The sequence below is a fragment of the Schistocerca nitens genome, chromosome 9, assembly GCF_023898315.1.
Source record: "Schistocerca nitens isolate TAMUIC-IGC-003100 chromosome 9, iqSchNite1.1, whole genome shotgun sequence".
NCBI classification, from domain to species: Eukaryota; Metazoa; Arthropoda; class Insecta; order Orthoptera; family Acrididae; genus Schistocerca; species Schistocerca nitens.
The window spans coordinates 342,077,875-342,095,354 of NC_064622.1; the positions used below are offsets into that span (position 1 = coordinate 342,077,875).

Consider the following 17,480-nt stretch of genomic DNA (forward strand, 5'->3'; position numbering starts at 1 on the left):
CCTTCCCCATTCTTGACACAATTAAGAGTTTATGCTCTGTCTCTAAAGACTTCAATGACGATGAGAGATTAAACTCAATTTTCCTTCTTTCCTATTTGCGCTCTCTCTCTCTCTCTCTCTCTCTCTCTCTCTCTCTCTCTCTCTCTCTCTCTCTTGCGTGCGTGCGCATGCACCCTTCCTTCCTTCCTTGGGTATAGAGCGTACTGTGCTTACTGTTACCCCTAATGTTGTGCCTTACTCTGCAGCAGCGGTCATTAAAATACAGTACACATTTAACAACATTGGCTGACCATTGTTGTATAAAGGGGCATTGAAAAAGGAAATGAGCAGTCTGGAATGTGCAAACCGGTTACAGGAGGGTAATATCCTGGTGTCTGTAATGAGGTGTGGTTCCAACCAGAGAGTGGAAGTTCACAGCCCGTTGCTAGAGGGCACAGGTGCATGTCACATGATTATACAGAGCTAGCTGCAGCATGCATCAAGTCCAAGGCTGCCAGTTGCATTGCAAACAGTGACGCGGAGACGTCAAAAGAAGAGCAAATAGGTGTTGTTCATTTTTTGGCATCTGAAGGAGTAGGGGGATCGGATATTCGTAGACAAATGTTACAAGTGTACTGCAAGCACTGCATGTCCCTTGCAAGGGTCAAGGCTTAGCACAAGCGCTTCAGGGAAGGACGGTTGTTAGCTGATGACGCGCGGTCTAGAGCACCACGCTGATCACCAATGGCTGGTGGATGCACTCATTATCCAGGACTGCCAAGTGACAGTGAAAGCCATAAACACCACGGTTGTGTTGAGGGTCGGAAGTGTTCACACCATCGTGAAGGAACGACTGCATGTGCATGGAAGTGTGTGCCCAATGGATGCCCCACAGTCTTCAACCACACCAGGAAGCACGTAGCATTGCTCACTGTCTTGCTCATCTGCAGCACTATGCTCGGGAAGGGACTGCCACTGCATGACGGAGGGTACCCTGTACAACTACTCATTCCCTTTTTTGTCACACTTGCATTTAGAGTAAGGGAAAAACTACTGTGTATTTGCCTCTGTATGAGCCCTAATTTCTTGTATTTTATCTTCATGGTCCCTATGTGGAATGTATGTTGGTGGCAGTAGGTTCATCCTACAGTCAGCTTTAAATGTCAGTTCTCTAAACTTTTATCAGTAGTGTACTTTGAAATGAATGTCTTCTTTCCTCCAGGGGCCGGCCGCAGTGGCCGAGCAGTTCTGGGCGCTTCAGTCCGGAACCGCACGACTGCTACGGTCGCAGGTTCGAATCCTGCCTCGGGCACAGATGTGTGTGACGTCCTTAGGTTGGTTAGGTTTAAGTAGTTCTGAGTCTAGGGGACTGATGACCTCAGATGTTAAGTCCCAAAGTGGTCAGAGCCATTTGAACCATTTTTTTCCTCCAGGTATTCCCACTTCTGCTCCCAAAGCGTGTCCGTTAACACATACGTGCTGATCGAACCTACTGATAACAAATCTAGCAGCTTGCCTCTGAATTGCTTCAGTGTCTTCTTTCAATCTGACCTGGTGTGGATCCCAACAATTCAGCAATATTCAAGAACAGGTCGCACTACCGTCCTATATGCGGTATCCTTTACAGATGAATCACACTTTCCTAAAATTCTCTCTGTAAACGTAAGTCAGCCTTCCAGACCACAGTCCTCACATGCTCATTCCATTTCATATCGCTTTGCAACATTATGCACAGATATTTAAATGACGTGATTGTGTCAAGCAGAACACTACTAATGCTCTATCCAAACATTGTGTTCGTTTTTCCTACTCATCCGCATTAAATTGCATTTTTCTATATTAAGAGCCAGCTGCCTTTGATCACACCAACTAAAAATTTTGTCTAGGTCATCTTGTATCAATCTACAGTTGCTTATCTTCGATACCTTCCTGTACACCACAGCAGCAACAGCGAACAGCCTCAGATGGCTGCCCACTGCCAGATTATTCAAGTATATAGAAAATTAGCAATGGCCCTATAACACTTCCCTGGGGCACTCCTGTCTCCTATGAACACTCACCGTTTAGGACAACAAGAAAGACCACAAATGAGATCCAATTTCAGTACCTATTCTACAAGAAAAAGCTGCATTTTTAGAAATGAGTTAAAGGAAGGTGATGATAATTTTACTGCAAAATCAGGATGATTGGATTGGTGGCAGAACTGACATGGCATAAAGCAGCTTGAAATTCGTGGTGAAAACTTTTCTATGGATTTTCTGGCTATTACACAATTTTAGAGAAATTAGGAAAAATTATACAAGGTAAAAATCTGCCTCCTGATCAACTGTATAAATGTGATGAAACCAGACTAAATTATAAAATGCTCTGGGCTACAAAAACATGTAAAGAGAGATTAATAGTTCTTGCTGCATTGAATGCAAGTGGAGACCATAAACTGAAGCTGTGGTGATATGGGAGTCTGCTGAGTCTAGAGCTTCAAGAAATACCGCTGCTTCGTCATTGCCTGTTACATATGTACACCAAGAATCTACTTGGATAGACACTAATAATTTTTAAGAAGTGGTTTTTGAAGATTCTGTTAAGAGACCCAAAGATACCTAAAGAAAGTTCTTGTCTTCCAAAGCAACCTTAACACTTGACAATGTTGGTTCACAACTTCATGAGGAAGAATGATAATGGGACAGTATTTGCTTATTTTTATCTCTGAACGTGAAGAGTTTAATACAGTCTGTCGATTTACAGTGCTTGAAAAAACTGCATTGTCGTCATTTGGATCAGATGCTTCTGCAAACAGAAGTTGAAGGGACCATCTACAAATATCTGGAGGGAGAAAAAAACTACGATAAAAGATGTAGTTTGTTGGATAGCTGATGTATGGTCTGAAATAAAGGCGGACACACTAAAAAAGTCTTGGAACCAGATTTTACAGAATGAAATGGATACCTTCAGCACAGACGAAGATGACCTATTATTGGCAGGACTGATGAAAAAGCTTGCTTGATGTGAAAAAGTGAATGCGAGTGATGTTTCAGAATGGATGAACAGTGATTAACAGTTAGAAGTGGCCGATACTTGCAGTTGTTAAAATGGTTAGTGAACCCACTGAAGACAGTGACGATGTGGAATCACCTGAAGAAACTACCATTGACCACTCACACTGAATGTTTGGCAGCGCTAGATGTGGCATTGCTTTATATCGAGCAGCAAGCGGAAGCTACTCCAACTGACACCATGCTTTCTATAAGATGGCGCATCATTGCTGCTAAAAAAAACTGAGGTTCTATTTTAAAATGGCTATAAACAACGTCTTTAAAATGTAACTTGTATTTTAGCAACTTGGAAATGTGTGCACATACAATTTCATGAAACATACGTATATACTATATTGTTCTTTTTTTTAAAATCATTATTGTGCTCGTTAAACATTTGCTCATTATTTACCCATTTTGAAGTTTATCAATTTATTTGTACATTATCTCTCTTCCTTGTCATCAAGACTGCAGATAGGGCCTCCCCCAGGTAGTACTAAGCAATTGCAGAACATAATAGATGTTACATTTAAGTACTGGTGGAATATGGCTACATTTTCAATGCACCTCCACCTTGTCATTTTTTTTAGAGCCTTGTATGTTTGCTTTGCAAAAGCAAATGGTTTTTAGGTGGTCTAGAACATAGTCTTTGCAATGAAAACAGTGTAAAAGAATTTATGGACAACACTTTTTTTGTAAATATGGGACAAAAACAGCCATTTTTTTATTTTTATAATGAAAATCACCACCTTTGCCCATAATATCCATTGGAAAGTAATAGGAAAATGTAATTTTATAAGACCTTGTATTGGTAAGTTATTAGTGCAAAGTTTTAGGATTATCCCACAATTACTTCCGGAGATAAAAGAGGTATATACGCCCCAACAGAACTGGATAATCTGGAAAGAACCTGGAAATTTTTTAGAATCCCAGGAATTTTTCATTGTTTTGGTTTTGAGTTAAATTTTTGTAATTTTGACTGATCTAAGAAAAAATTTCACTTAAGCCTGCTACTGTAGGATAATACTGCAGCAATAAACGAGAGAATAAAACAAAAACACAGTTTTAGCTGCAAAGAAAATGTAGCGTTTACAGCAACAAGACAGTGTGCCTACAAGTGTCTGCTGATAGCAAAATGTGCCAATGGCTTCAAAAACACTTAGTAACAAAAAACTGCTTTTGGTGAGTGTGGCATCACAACTGTTTACTTTTATAACAGATGACTGGAAAATATTGCGAATGGGGGGTTGAGAAGCATTACTTTCAAAGTAAATTTCCTATCATGCAGTATGACTTCAGTTAAAAAGTGCATGTGCCATGAATTTATTAAATAATGGAGTATTTGGTTGTCATTCAAAACTTAACATTTTGAGGACCAGCCACTTAGAAAATTTTTGGATCCAGAAGACCATCCATTGGTGCCATTATTAAAATATTACTGGCACATTTGTCTTAGACATATCTTATATCCTGCATGTATCAAAAAATGGAAACTCCAGGTGGGAATATCAACAGTGTAGGAAAACATAGATTCTCCTTACCATAAAGGAGACACATTAAATCACAGACAGGCACAATTAAAAGACACTGAAAAAAGCTTTTGGCCCCAGCCTTCATCAGCCACCATTCATACACACAAGCAAGCACACCTTACTCGCACATGACCATCAACTCTTGCAGCTCGGGCCAGAATGCGGCTATCACATGTATGGAAGCAGCAATCTGGAGGTGGGAAGGGGAACAGATAGTAGTGTAAGAGTGGGGGAGGGCCGTCAGAGAGGAACATTATCTGGCGGAGTGTGTAGGGCCTAGCATGCCAACAGGTGCAGCATCATGAGGTTGTGGGAAGGTGAAAGAAGGAAGAGCGTTATTATCTAACAAGTCCTTGACAAGTCTTTTAATGCTTGTTGTGTACATATATCATACATAAAGTGCGAAAATGCTAGAGAGTATCCTGTACAGCTTAAAATGTTATTTCCCAGAATTGACATTTTACACTATTTTTTTAAATCCCTTGAAAACTGTGAAAGTGGGGTTTCATTGTATTTCTGGATTATTCCTAACACTTCAGTTTACTCAACATCCTGTTTTCTTTTACGTATTTTGGTTATATAGATATGATGACAGATTTGATAACTTGTCTCAACGATTTTGGCAGCACAGATTTTGTTGCTGATTGGACAGCAAACGTGCATCCATGTTTCTTGTTTCTGCAAATGCAGAATTGTCACATGGTGATGGGATACCCAGTTCCTTCTGGTGTTGTGAAGTTTGTAATCCAACTCTGTGATGCACTATGGTAAATCTCCTTACTTACTTGAAAATGAAGAGGAAAACATTGGAGTGCACAACACGAAGCATTTGATAGTGGCTACCGCGCAATTACTGAGGTGGGCAGTGTCATAAACGAGATAATTTAACGACCTGATCTCTATTGGTATTCGATGCAGTTACAGCTCTAAAAATGCATCACCTGAAACTGCCACATTAAAGTGTCCGCATTTACCAACTTTTGAAAGCCAGCAGGCAAAAAAAATTTTTTTTTGTGTTTCTGTAGGGTGCTAGGTCCCATGACTAAGTACTTAGCATTACGCAGCATGTGTTTTACGCAGACTTGACCCTTCAGCCACACACAATTGGTGCAGCAATAGCATCAATGCACTCATACGTTGTTGTGTGAGTTTGCTTTTTATTTTGCGAACACGTTCTTATGCTTCTTACGACTTATCTTTCCAAATTTGGCTTCGTTAGATGATGTGCAATACCAGTAAACAAAAGTTGGTCAAATTTTAAATATTTGTGTAGAAAATAAAGCTTAATCTCGGTAGTATTCACTATGAAATAGTATTTATTAGGTAATTTTCATTTTGAGGCAAAACTCGCATTTATTGCAAAATATGAATGTTGCAGTACCCTAGTAATTAAGTCTGCTTAATGAGTTTCACTATTGAACGATACTACATAGGTAATGGATTATGCAGCAACTAATCATATTTGTAAGAAGTTATTGTAGTGTTGTTCGCCCACAGCTAAGGGAAATAGGTGGGGTAAATAATTATTCCCTGACAGTTTGTTTACTTTCTTTCCGTGGTGATATTTCTGGCAGCTCTGCATACTTTGCCCTCACTCTATAAATTACTTATCTGCATCTTTTTTCTACTGTTTTGTTGTTCCTGTGACACACTAATTTCGTTAGTTATATTTCAATGTGTGATTTTACATTTGCCTTCAGGAGCCAAATTCTTCCTTCCTCATGGAGGAGATAGGCATTATTTGGGAAAAGTTAAAAAGGACACAACAAGAGGTTGCCTGCCATCCTGGGGACTCTTGAGTTACCTATCTGTTATTTCCAATCTTCTGTAAGATATCCCTTTCTTCTTCCCATGGAAAGAACTATTAGGTTTGAAAATAAGGATAGTGTAAGTACATTTATAGGTGTCTGTCGGCAGTACTGACATTTCCCTTAGTGAAAGTAAGCACTGGTTAGCAGTTATCTTTAATGATCTTACAGTTTTCTTGAGTGAATTTCCCTTTTAACCCCTGCAGTACCAAAGGGGGGGGGGGGTACATTGTTTTGTATCCACCTTTCATAAACATTGTAATTTGGTAGTGCATTTTATAATATAAAATTCTGAGAAAAATATTTTTTGTTTTTAATGAATTCTTCTACCAGATTCTACAGTTACTTTATGTTTATCCACTCAAAGATAATCTGAAGATAAGTATAATGGAAGCAATCATAAAGTGTCAATCCTCCCCCATAGTTCATGTGGCTTTGGACAACAAATGTCTTATTCTGTAAGTAATAGCACTGTAGAAATATACAACACCTGGACATCAAATTTCTCAATGCAGATGGCAATATTGGTCTCAATGTTCCCTTTCTATTCAGTTTCTGGTTGTTTGTTTGTTCTTTCTTATTCAGTGGAATTTTGTCCAGTGTTAAGATACAACTGTGATTGAAAATGTACTGATGTTCTCTTACTGAGAGAGAAATAGTACAGATTTTAGAAGAGTCTACAGATTCTGAAATTGAATTTGATGATAGATGAAATGAATTTGATGATACTGATGAAGTGGTGATTGAAGCTGGAGAGGAATCTCTTGTGTGCGAGGATATTGACAGTGGTGGACTATAGCTGACTCTGAAGATGATCTCTGGCGACCCAGCGGAACTGATCATGACCCAGATGTTGAGGTTAGTGACAAATTCATTACAATCACTGGAAAAGTTCATACATCGAAACCATGTCGCATTATACTGTGGGTAGCTCAAAATGTGGAGAAAGAGTGAGAAATAAGGACAGGTAATATGATGAGTTTGCTACAATATGAGAAGTATTTGATCAGTTGAATGAATTACTGCCAAGATATTTTGCTGGGATGCAATCTGTTACTGATGAAATGTCATTGTTCCATGGTAGGTGCCCCCTTAACCCTTCAGCTGCTACATATGAGCTATTTAAATTTCATGCTGAGTGGGGCTTCGCTATTGCTGTACTGCTTGCCAAATGCTAATGCTTGTGCTGATAGATGAAGATCTGAATGCTGTGAAATGCTTACCACTGATTTTAATAAACCTATTAGCAAGATTTGCAAAAATCAAATTTTTCAGCTGTCTTGATGTGTCTGCTTGATCAAGGACTGGGTTCTTTTCGCTGTTCGTCATAGTTACTGTGCTGCATCAAGTAAAGTAAAACATTGCACTCTATTTTAAAGAATTTGCAGAAGTAAAATCACATTGCATAAACTTCGTATATGGTTGATTTTATCTCGCACTTTGCAATATATGAAATGTAAATAAGGTCTCTAAATTTTATTTAAAATTGTGCGCACAATGATATCTCATTTTGTTCTCGAGTTACTGATTTTTATATCTGACAGGCGGTTTTGCATCACATGCACATTTCTGTCCCTGTGAATTGAGAATTGTGTGGTCATACCAGTAAACAGTTCAAGATACTGAAATGAGTGTTTTCTTCTTCTTCTTCTTCTTCTTCTTCTTCTTCTTCTTTTTTTCAAATGATAGCACACAAAGCGCATATGTTGTATGATAAGCACTCAAAATGTTTTTAGTCTCAGAGTTCTGGAACTTCCTTGTCTGCAGTAGTGAGAGGTTGGTGGTTCAGAAAGCATACAGATGTCAATAGCTCTATAGGAAAAAAAAAGTGGCAGTGTAGACACATGTCCATAGCATCTGTGGAACGGCAGAGCAGGATGTGTATACACGTCCACAGCAGGGAAAGCATTAATACGTATTCATGAAGGAAAAATCTGGGAGGTATGGAATACTTAGATATGTGCTCACCAGGTATGTTATCAGCATGGGTCATGTGCAGGGAAGAAAAATGATGGCACGGAACAATTCAGATGCAGCTGTGGTGAAATGCCTGGTTGTTTCTTCACGTACTTCAGGTAGCAATTTCACCACAGACAGATATTACACTTCAGTTGATTTGGCCAAGATCTATCAAGAAATCAGAAGCTAACTCTCTTTGGAACATTACAAGCTGATACGAAACATACGCATCAAGAACTGAAGCCTATCTCCAGAATAGAACTATATTCTAATAAATTTGCATTCAATGATTCTAGTGTGGGACATTTCCAATCACAGTTGTCTCTTATATCCCCTGTGAATACAAGAAGGTGGCCACTGAATTATTTTCTTTACCCTTGTGAACATAGCAGTGGCATATTGTTATACATTACTTCTACTCAACTTCCTGGAATACATTACTTCTACTCAACTTCTTGGATTGGAGTAAGGAAAAACCTAATAGACAATGGCTTTTCCTTCAAGAACTAAGACAACAACTCATGAAACCACACTTTGAAGAAAAGGCAACAATGCTGTAGGACTGCAAAAGTTTGAGATGTCAGCCACGGAGGGTGTTCTCGGATGGAAAATAGAGTGGAACTTTGGCACAAAGGAAGCTCATAGAGTTAAAGCTGGTCATTTGAGTATAAGTGAAAGCAAGTCAAAAAGAAAAAACTACAACAAAGTGATAAAGCAGCTATCTGTAACAGTTGTAAACACAGCAAGAAAACTGTTAGACAGCATTTTCCAGGTGTGAAGTATATTCTGGAAAAAAGGTTGATATCTCAGAAAGTGTTATGTGAACTATTTCTATATTACCTAAAATATTTGTAATACTTTTGAATCGTAGTAAACTGTTCTTCAGTACTTCTGTAATGACTTTCACTACCAATTTAGAGGTGATATTGCTCAAGATAATAAGACTAAAGAAAGTTAAATGATTAAATAAATGAAAAATACCAAATGTGTGTTCAAGACAGTGACTCTGTAAAGAATGTGTTCATGAAAGTCAAAACAATTAAATAAATTTGTATTTTTAAATCTTTTGTTGTAGGCATAAAGTACAGCCACTCCCTCCCCCAGTAGTATACATTATTGAAAATACGTTATTGCAAGGATTAATGCAATCGATAACATTTGTAAAGAAAACACATTATTCTAGATAGCTCGGGGCTGGAACCAAGATTATAATTAAGTTCACTCTCCTATGTTACAGCCACAGCACATTCAGCAGCAGCAGCAGCAGCAGCAACACCACCACCAGCAGCAACAGCAACAGCAACAGCACCAGCAGTTACAGCAGCAGCAGCAGCAGCATCAACATCAGCCACGCCATCAGCAGCTACAGAGCCATTCTCAGCCACATCCACAACCCCAGCCCCAACGACATGTCTCTCTCCCATCCTCCACCTCATCTGTAGGACAATCATCCATGGGAAGAGTTCAGAGACAGCAGCAGCCTCAGCAGCTCCCAGCTCGCAACCCTCCTAACTCTATACCATCCACCTCAGGTTACCGGCACGAACAGCCAATGTCTGAAGCTGCCCCTCCACGAAAGCAGCGGAGATCTGAACCACTACCAGTGAGTTTGTTGCTTTAGAGGAAATATTAAATTCCACTTGTTATTCGTGTCTAATGCTGAAACTAGTGTGTTCCATTCTGTATCTTCAACTGATTGTTACTATTTCTCTTGTTTAGGAAGTGAAAATTGAGCCAATTGATATTGACTTGAGTAATGATTCGATGGATGAAGAATTTGTTGAAAAAGTAAGTAACAGTTGTTTGCAATGTAATTTGTCACACACATGTAGCCCTAAACTGTTGCGATACTAAGAAGGAACCACAGTTGTAGTAAGCTGTTACCTGGGATAGATTGTTAGCATATTTTTTATGCTTTAAAAGTGGCATGTATAAGTAACTGAAATTCCAAAATGGAAATATTTACTCAATATATATGTAGTAAAGTATGCACGCTTCACTAGACAGGCAGGAAGAAAGGGGAAGGGGAGATCGTGATCCTAGAGGGAAGTGTAAATGTAAGAACAAGAAAGAAAAGATGAATCCAGGAAGGAGTAGATAATGATTGGGAGGTGAGTGTGGGGAAGACAAATTGCTCTCATTTTGTCATAATTGTGGTTTCTTTATGGTAACAAAACTTAAAATTAGTCGGAGAGGAAAAAGGAGATAACTGAAATAAGGGGATGCTGTGTGCAGACAGCGTTTTCCATTTTTTCTACCCATCTACTTCATTTTTGCGTGAGCTTTACTATGCTGTACCCTCCCCTTCTGTCTCTCCCTTCCCTTTAACCTATCTTGTTCGAACAGAAATGTTGATTCTAGTCTAAGACTTGCAAATATTGCACTTCATGTATGCACTGGCAAGACTAGAATTACACAGGATTGGTTTTTCCAAATCAGTCAAATAATACTGTTAAATAGTTAGTATTACTTACTGTGGATAGCTACATAGATAAACAATTTTTCTTTTCTAGAAATTTACACCACCTACTGAAGCCAAAGATGATGGTGGAGGAGCAGAGACAGTGACTGAACCTGTGACTGAGCAGAAACCTGGTAAGGTGAAGTGGAGTGTGTCTTTAATTACTGTCCGTGACACTCTTATATCCATGGTTTATCTTCTCTTCACTAAGGTTTTATCTCCTCTCAACTGTTTGGTACAGCATGAAACAAAAACAATTTGTTCTTCCTTTTTTCAGATATTGAGACGGAAAATTTTAGTGCAACTGAACTATCGAATGTGCAAGAAATGCAAGACTATCCTTTTGAGCCAGGGAGCAACAGCTGTGGAGCTAAATCTGAGAACATTGCAGAAGCCACAAGTGATTCTCCATTTGGCAGTAGTCCAGGAGGAGATGATGTCAATTCTCGTGATGCACCGGGTGAAGATTAGGCCTGCTGCGTCCTCCTGACAGTTCCTAATGCACCACTGAATCGTGATATTGTTATGTGACTTGGGCTTTTTCCCTTTAACTCAGAAAGACTGTGAAGGTGGAAAACATAGTTTTGACAGGTACATTTTTTTAATAATTGATGTGTAAGAAAGTACGCACAGAGAAGGGTGTAGTGCAGAAGTTCTGGGGCCATCCATAAAAGTATTCTGGTCTCTGAACTATGTGAAATGAGGTAGCATTTTATACTTCTAATTGTATTTATTTAAACCATACACTGGATTGATTTGATAGTCCATGACTACACAGAAACAGTACATATTTCATTCATTCAAGACTCATAGTCTCATTACGTGATATATGTTGGTTACATATTTAATTCATTCAGAACTTGTGTTCTCATTGTGACGTATTGGTAAATTACACAAATTAAAATTTGATGTTCAAGATCTGATGTTCATAATTAGTCACATTTAACACCTTGAAAACTGAAAGTAATGCTGATGTATTCTGGTTTATAGTAACTGTGAACTACAGAGCTATTAAGAAAGATTATTTTTTTGTATTGGCAGGTTAGCTATAATTGATGATTTATATTTTGCACAAGGTTAGATACATTGGATACAAAATGTTTTACAGGTTTGCTTCTAGCAATATTTCATTCTGTCCGTGCCCAAAAGTGATGACACCAGTGGTTTAGGCACACAGTGGCAATACATTCATTAGCAGAGTCTTGTGAAATGTTGTCAACAGAACTGTCTTCTAGTGAGCCTAAATGTCTTCAAATATGTTGAATCACTTGCCTTGATTGTTTAAAAAGTGTTGTCAGATGATGGCAGTATGGTGTAGCCATATTTTGTGGTGCCTTGCATCAAACATCATTATTTAAATGAAGTTTGGTGCTCAATGAATGTGTGTTTCATGCTGTGTAGAATTCTATGCTACAACTGGTTACCTGTAAGGATGTAAATTTGTAATATTCATTTGAATGTTCCTATTCTTGAAATTTTGGGCAGAATGTTACATAAAAGTGGGAAAGAAGTGATTCTGTAATCTTCCTGTACAGAAAAAGCAGCTTATTACTTGTATGTGCTGGTTAATTTTCTTTCCTGTAACTTGTGATCCACTACATTGCAGCAATCTGGAGGTATGTTTATCTCGCCTCCCACTTTCAAAACTAGGATGTAGGAACCCGAAATAAATATTGCAGTATTGGATTGCACACAATTTGTCGTAGTAGTTGGTTTGCGTCATGAAGAACAATATGATATGTTATATATGTTGTCTGTATTAAAAATTTCTTTTTTCTAAACATCCGTTATTTGTAAGGCAGTTTATTGTATTAAAAATGATGTACCCAAAGAATACCTTGTTCATCAGACTGATCAGTATGCATTGTCCAAAGTAGACATTTTCCCCTCCATACTATTAGTTATAAGTGTGTAGTTGTTACATTTGAGTTTGATGTTTTTGTAGAAATAGTGAAAAATAAAAACTGAACATGATGCAACTGTGTTTCCACATCAGGAGGAGATTAAAATCCATATTAACCTTTTTAGAATGATCATTATTTTAGGACAACATAAATGTAAATATTGAAAACAGATAAGTGAAGTTCGATAGTTTAGTTGAGAGAAGTCCTTCCATTTCTTCATTTGAAATTTCTGAGGAAATCTGATTATAAAGTGAAGTCATGCAGTTAATGAATATATATATATATGTGTGTGTGTGTGTGTGTGTGTGTGTGTGTGAGAGAGAGAGAGAGAGAGAGAGAGAGAGAGAGAGAGATTGATTTTGTGGTGACTGTAAATGGGTGTAGTGCAGACACTTTGATGTTGACACAAACTGAGAGTACAACAAAGGAAGGCGTAGATCACACCAAGGAACAGTGTGAGGGGAAAGGACCACTCCTACCTCACTTAATGGAAAGCAGCCCCACAGCAGTGAATTGTGCTCCAGTGAAGGATGATCTGACACATGGTGATAGCTGTTGCCGATCATTTTTGCAGTCTTACTTGAACCCTGTGGTGGAACTTCTCATGTAAAAATAATAAAACTTTGCTATTTTGCCCTGAGACTGCTAAAGTGCATTAACAATGGCTGATACAGCCCAACTGCAGTGATAAACAGTGCTTGGTTTGCAAGCAGTGGCATTTTGACATTAACTCCATTATGAGGTGGACTTTGCTCTGAAGTGAAAACCATTTGAGTAGCAAAAATAGTAGAAATCTGTAAACACACATCAGAAAGCGCTGGCAAGAGAAGTCCCTGGACAGGTGGAGTCACGATACTGGTGCGTGGCTGAAAGCTTCATATGGCAGCAGCGCTACTGGCGTCATATGATACAGGCTTTCACAGCTGATGGTTTACATCCTTGACCAGATTAGTCCTATGGGCATCAGGCTGTGGGCTAATTTGTGCTGAGCTTTGAGTTCAGAAATAAACTAAAAAAAACCTTTGCAGCCTTTGAGGATGTCTTCAGCATTAGGAGATGAAATGCTTCCAAGAGAAACTTGTCTTTGACCATGACCATACATTGAAATCGTCAGGGAAGCAAATGGCTTGTAGTGCATCTGCAGAAATTGTAGTATAGTAGTGGGTAGCTCTTGTGGATGCATCACATGCTTGCATTGCTATTTTGGCACGAGCTATACGAGGGGGAACCCAAAAATAACCGCAATTTCTTTCTAGAAAGCATATACTCTATTGTTTTCCAATACAACCTTAATCTCCTTCGAAGTACTCTCCATTAACATTAATAAACTTGTCCAAATGTTCATTCCAGTGTTTGAAGCACCTTTTAAATTCGTCCTCTTTGATACCTGCTAGCACTTTCATGACATTGCATTTTACGTCTTCCACATCCGCAAAACGCTTCCCTCTCAAGTCTCTTTTCATCCTTGGGAATAGGAAGAAGTCCTAGGGTGCTAAATCCGGCAAACAGGGTGCGTGGGTCAAAGTAGTCGTCTTCATTGATGCCAAAAACCCTGAGAGCCGTGTGCGCGGGAGCGTTGTCGTGATGCAGGGGCCACACGCTAGAATCCCACAAAGCCGGAAGTTTTCGCGACAAACTTCTGTGAAGTCGTTTCATAACCTCCAAATAGAATTTTGGTTTACTGTCTGGTTTTCAGGGACAAATTCAGTGTGTACGATCCCTTTGATGTCAAAAAAACAAATCAACATCGTTTTCACATTAGATTTCACTGGTCGAGCTTTTTTTGGTCGAGGTGAGCCAGGTAACTTCCATTGTGATGACTGTTGTTTACTTTCTGGATTGTACCCATAGCACCATGACTCATCACCTGTAATGATTTTGCTGAAAAACTGTGGATCGTCTTTGAACGCGTCCTTCATTTTGAGACTGGCTTGAACGCGACGATCCCTTTGATCTCTGGTAAGAAGCTTCGGCACAAATTTTGCTGCCACTCTTCGCATCTCCAAATCGATGGTCAAGATGCGCTGAATTGAGCTCCAGGACAACCCAGACAAGTTCTCGAGTTGGTCTATTGTCCTGTGTCGATTTTCACTGATGGGATCACGAATTTTGTCAATGTTGTCTTCGCTTCGAGCAGTTGAAGGTCGACCAGAACAGCACTGATCTTATACCACCATTTCTCCCTTTTTAAACTAAGAAAACCATTCGTACACTTGCGTTTTACTAAGAGCATGGCTGTCTGAATCATCACAACAGTTTCTGCTGCGTTCTTGCCGAGCAAGAAACAAAACTTCACTGCCGCACATTGTTCGTAAGAACTAGCCATTTCTTCGTGTCACGTCTGCACTGTACTCAGAGAACTGCACTTCTCACTGTTGGGTGACGCCGCGTGACAGAATGACTCGGCAGAGCTGCTACTACAACCCTCTGGCGCCACAGCCTGCTACTACAAGTACACGATGTGCAGCATTAAGATTCTGGTTATTTTTGGGTCCCCCCTCGTATATTGCGTTGGCAGCAGCTAACAATGTAGATCACAGTGCAAAGTGTGCTACATGTAAATTATGCAATGGGCACCAATATTACTTGCCAAGGTTGTCACTGCTGTAAATGAGGTGGTACAGACTTGGCAGAAGGCGGCTAATACGGTAATAGTTCATGTGATTGACAAGATACTGGCACTTGACATTTCTTTATTGGTTGGCTTTTTAAAATTTCTTCAAAGAACTTGCTCAGTGATTAGCAACCTAAGATATTGTCAGTCAAGTGAAATTTTATTTTTTAATAAGGCAGTGACTGTTGAGTTTATTGGTGGTTGTAGGTGACGACATTATTTCATCAAAATGTTTTAAGCTTGCCACTTACAAATATCGGTATCCTCGCATAGATGTTATGTACAATGAAAGGTAAAAAGATTGTGTCCGAATAATTTAGAATCCAAGAACAGAGCATCGCTCATGCACAAATTCTGAAATGCCAGTGTTCGCAACTCTAGTGGGCTGTGGTGCTTCAGCCCGGTGTTTACATCGTCAAGTAGAAGAAATATAATAGTTATGATACAGCATATGTCAGCATTCATTGTGTTTTAACTCGTATCATTTCTTTTGAAAAATCATTGAGCATGTAGAAATGATTGAATTATAAAAACTCCACGTTGCTAGAATTATTATGACGATGTGTGTTTGGATCTGTTTCAGTAGCTGGGTGGATAGGCTAATGATTTACGAACGTAAAGGACAAGCATTCGAATCGAACTGGAGTAATTCTCTCTCTCTCTCTCTCTCTCTCTCTCTCTCTCTCTCTCTCTCTCTCTAAAAGGCCAGTACAGATAATATTTTAAGCTGTAATTGGCTACAAATTGTGCAGTTTTAGGCTTTCCAAGGATCCACAGTCTTTCGTAAGATTGCTTTAAACAAACAAACTAAACAAATGGCCATAGTATAGGTATTGAAAAATGGATGTAATTATTTGGAATTACAGCGAGTGCATCCTGATGCTTCTACAGCTTTCAACTAAGAGAATTTCCATACTTTTGTAAGACCTTAGGTGCGATATACATTAGTGAGTGGGTGTGCCTTCCAGTATCTGTCGTTTCCAGTTCAATATGCATTCCTCAACTACGATAGGCCTATTCAACCATTATGTTACAAAGAAGAGATCAGTAGCTCCTTGGTAGCTTACTGTACCAGTAGCTGTAGTATGTATCGGCTCAAATCTCACCAAAGTCCCCTCCCCTTAAAATAAAAAATCGTGACAGACATTTTATGCTTCATTTACCTTTTGTTATGTTTACTTTTTTTACTACTTCAGTATTCCGTTCAGTAAGTAACTAATTATGGTTTGTGAATTTGATGTCTAAAAATAATCTTCCTTGTATGATAATATTCATCTGACCTCCCATAGCAATAAAAATAATCGTCTTTGGAGGGTGATCTTCATCTGACATCCCATAAAAAATACTAGTAATTTTCCTTGGAGGATTACATTCATCTGATCTATTAAGATACAACTGATATAGTGGCAAGTAGATTTGTGTTTCGAAATTAATATTATTGGCTTAATAACTATGTAGGTCTTTTACAGTAAAATAAAATAAAATGATTAGTAGGTTACGTATAGCTTCAGTATTTTGTCAACATGCTATTGGCATCAAGAAAGGATTGGATCCTTAGAGGCATAGAATTTACAAGTCTGTGGAGAAAGTCCTCATGCATGGGAATTCTTTCTCATGAAGAATGACCCAAATCCCGTAGGGCATTCACAGCTCCTATGGGAGGATCTGTCTAATTGTTATGCAGAGTCTTCTAGAGTCCATAAATGCACAATTGGATTGAGATTAGGTGACTTTGAAGACTGTGGAAGGCACTGAATAATAATCTCCCTCCTTTGAAACCAGCTACAAATCCTAATGTTAGTGTGTGGTGGGTGATTATCATATTGATAAGAGAGACATCCCTCGGGGTACCAAAGTCGAGCTCCAGGAATGATTCACATATTCAAGGACATGTTCATAGCATGCTGAAGTGAATTTGTCTTGGATATGTCCTACAGTTCCTGCACACATGTAAGACGTCCATCCCCAACATTTCACACTTGTGTGTCCACTTCTAGTGTGTGTGGCCACGAAGCATGCATCATATCGTTACCCGTCTGTGTGGTAAACAAGAGCAGGACCTTTGCATGTGGACTCAGTTATGCACTCGTTGGAAAAAGTGTTTTCACTGCAATTGACAGCTTCCCAGGAACTCAAAAATTGCTAGCTTACCAGTGGCTTGTTCAACAGACTGGTAAGAGCACGACAGGAG

At 39.0% G+C, this 17,480-nt stretch overlaps 1 protein-coding gene across 19 annotated transcripts in view; it reads left to right on the plus strand.

Moving 5' to 3' along the window:
• Nucleotides 1-12,745, plus strand: part of LOC126203965 (protein bric-a-brac 1-like) — a 455,035-nt gene extending 442,290 nt beyond the window's left edge. For all 19 annotated transcript variants that reach the window (XM_049938366.1, XM_049938371.1, XM_049938364.1 and 16 more), the window contains 4 exons: nucleotides 9,548-9,913; nucleotides 10,030-10,098; nucleotides 10,824-10,905; nucleotides 11,049-12,745. In XM_049938366.1, the coding sequence (XP_049794323.1) occupies nucleotides 9,548-9,913; nucleotides 10,030-10,098; nucleotides 10,824-10,905; nucleotides 11,049-11,242 (711 nt within the window). In that variant the 3' untranslated portion in view covers nucleotides 11,243-12,745. The remainder of the gene's footprint in view (nucleotides 1-9,547; nucleotides 9,914-10,029; nucleotides 10,099-10,823; nucleotides 10,906-11,048) is intronic.
• The last annotated feature ends 4,735 nt before the right edge of the window (nucleotides 12,746-17,480 follow it).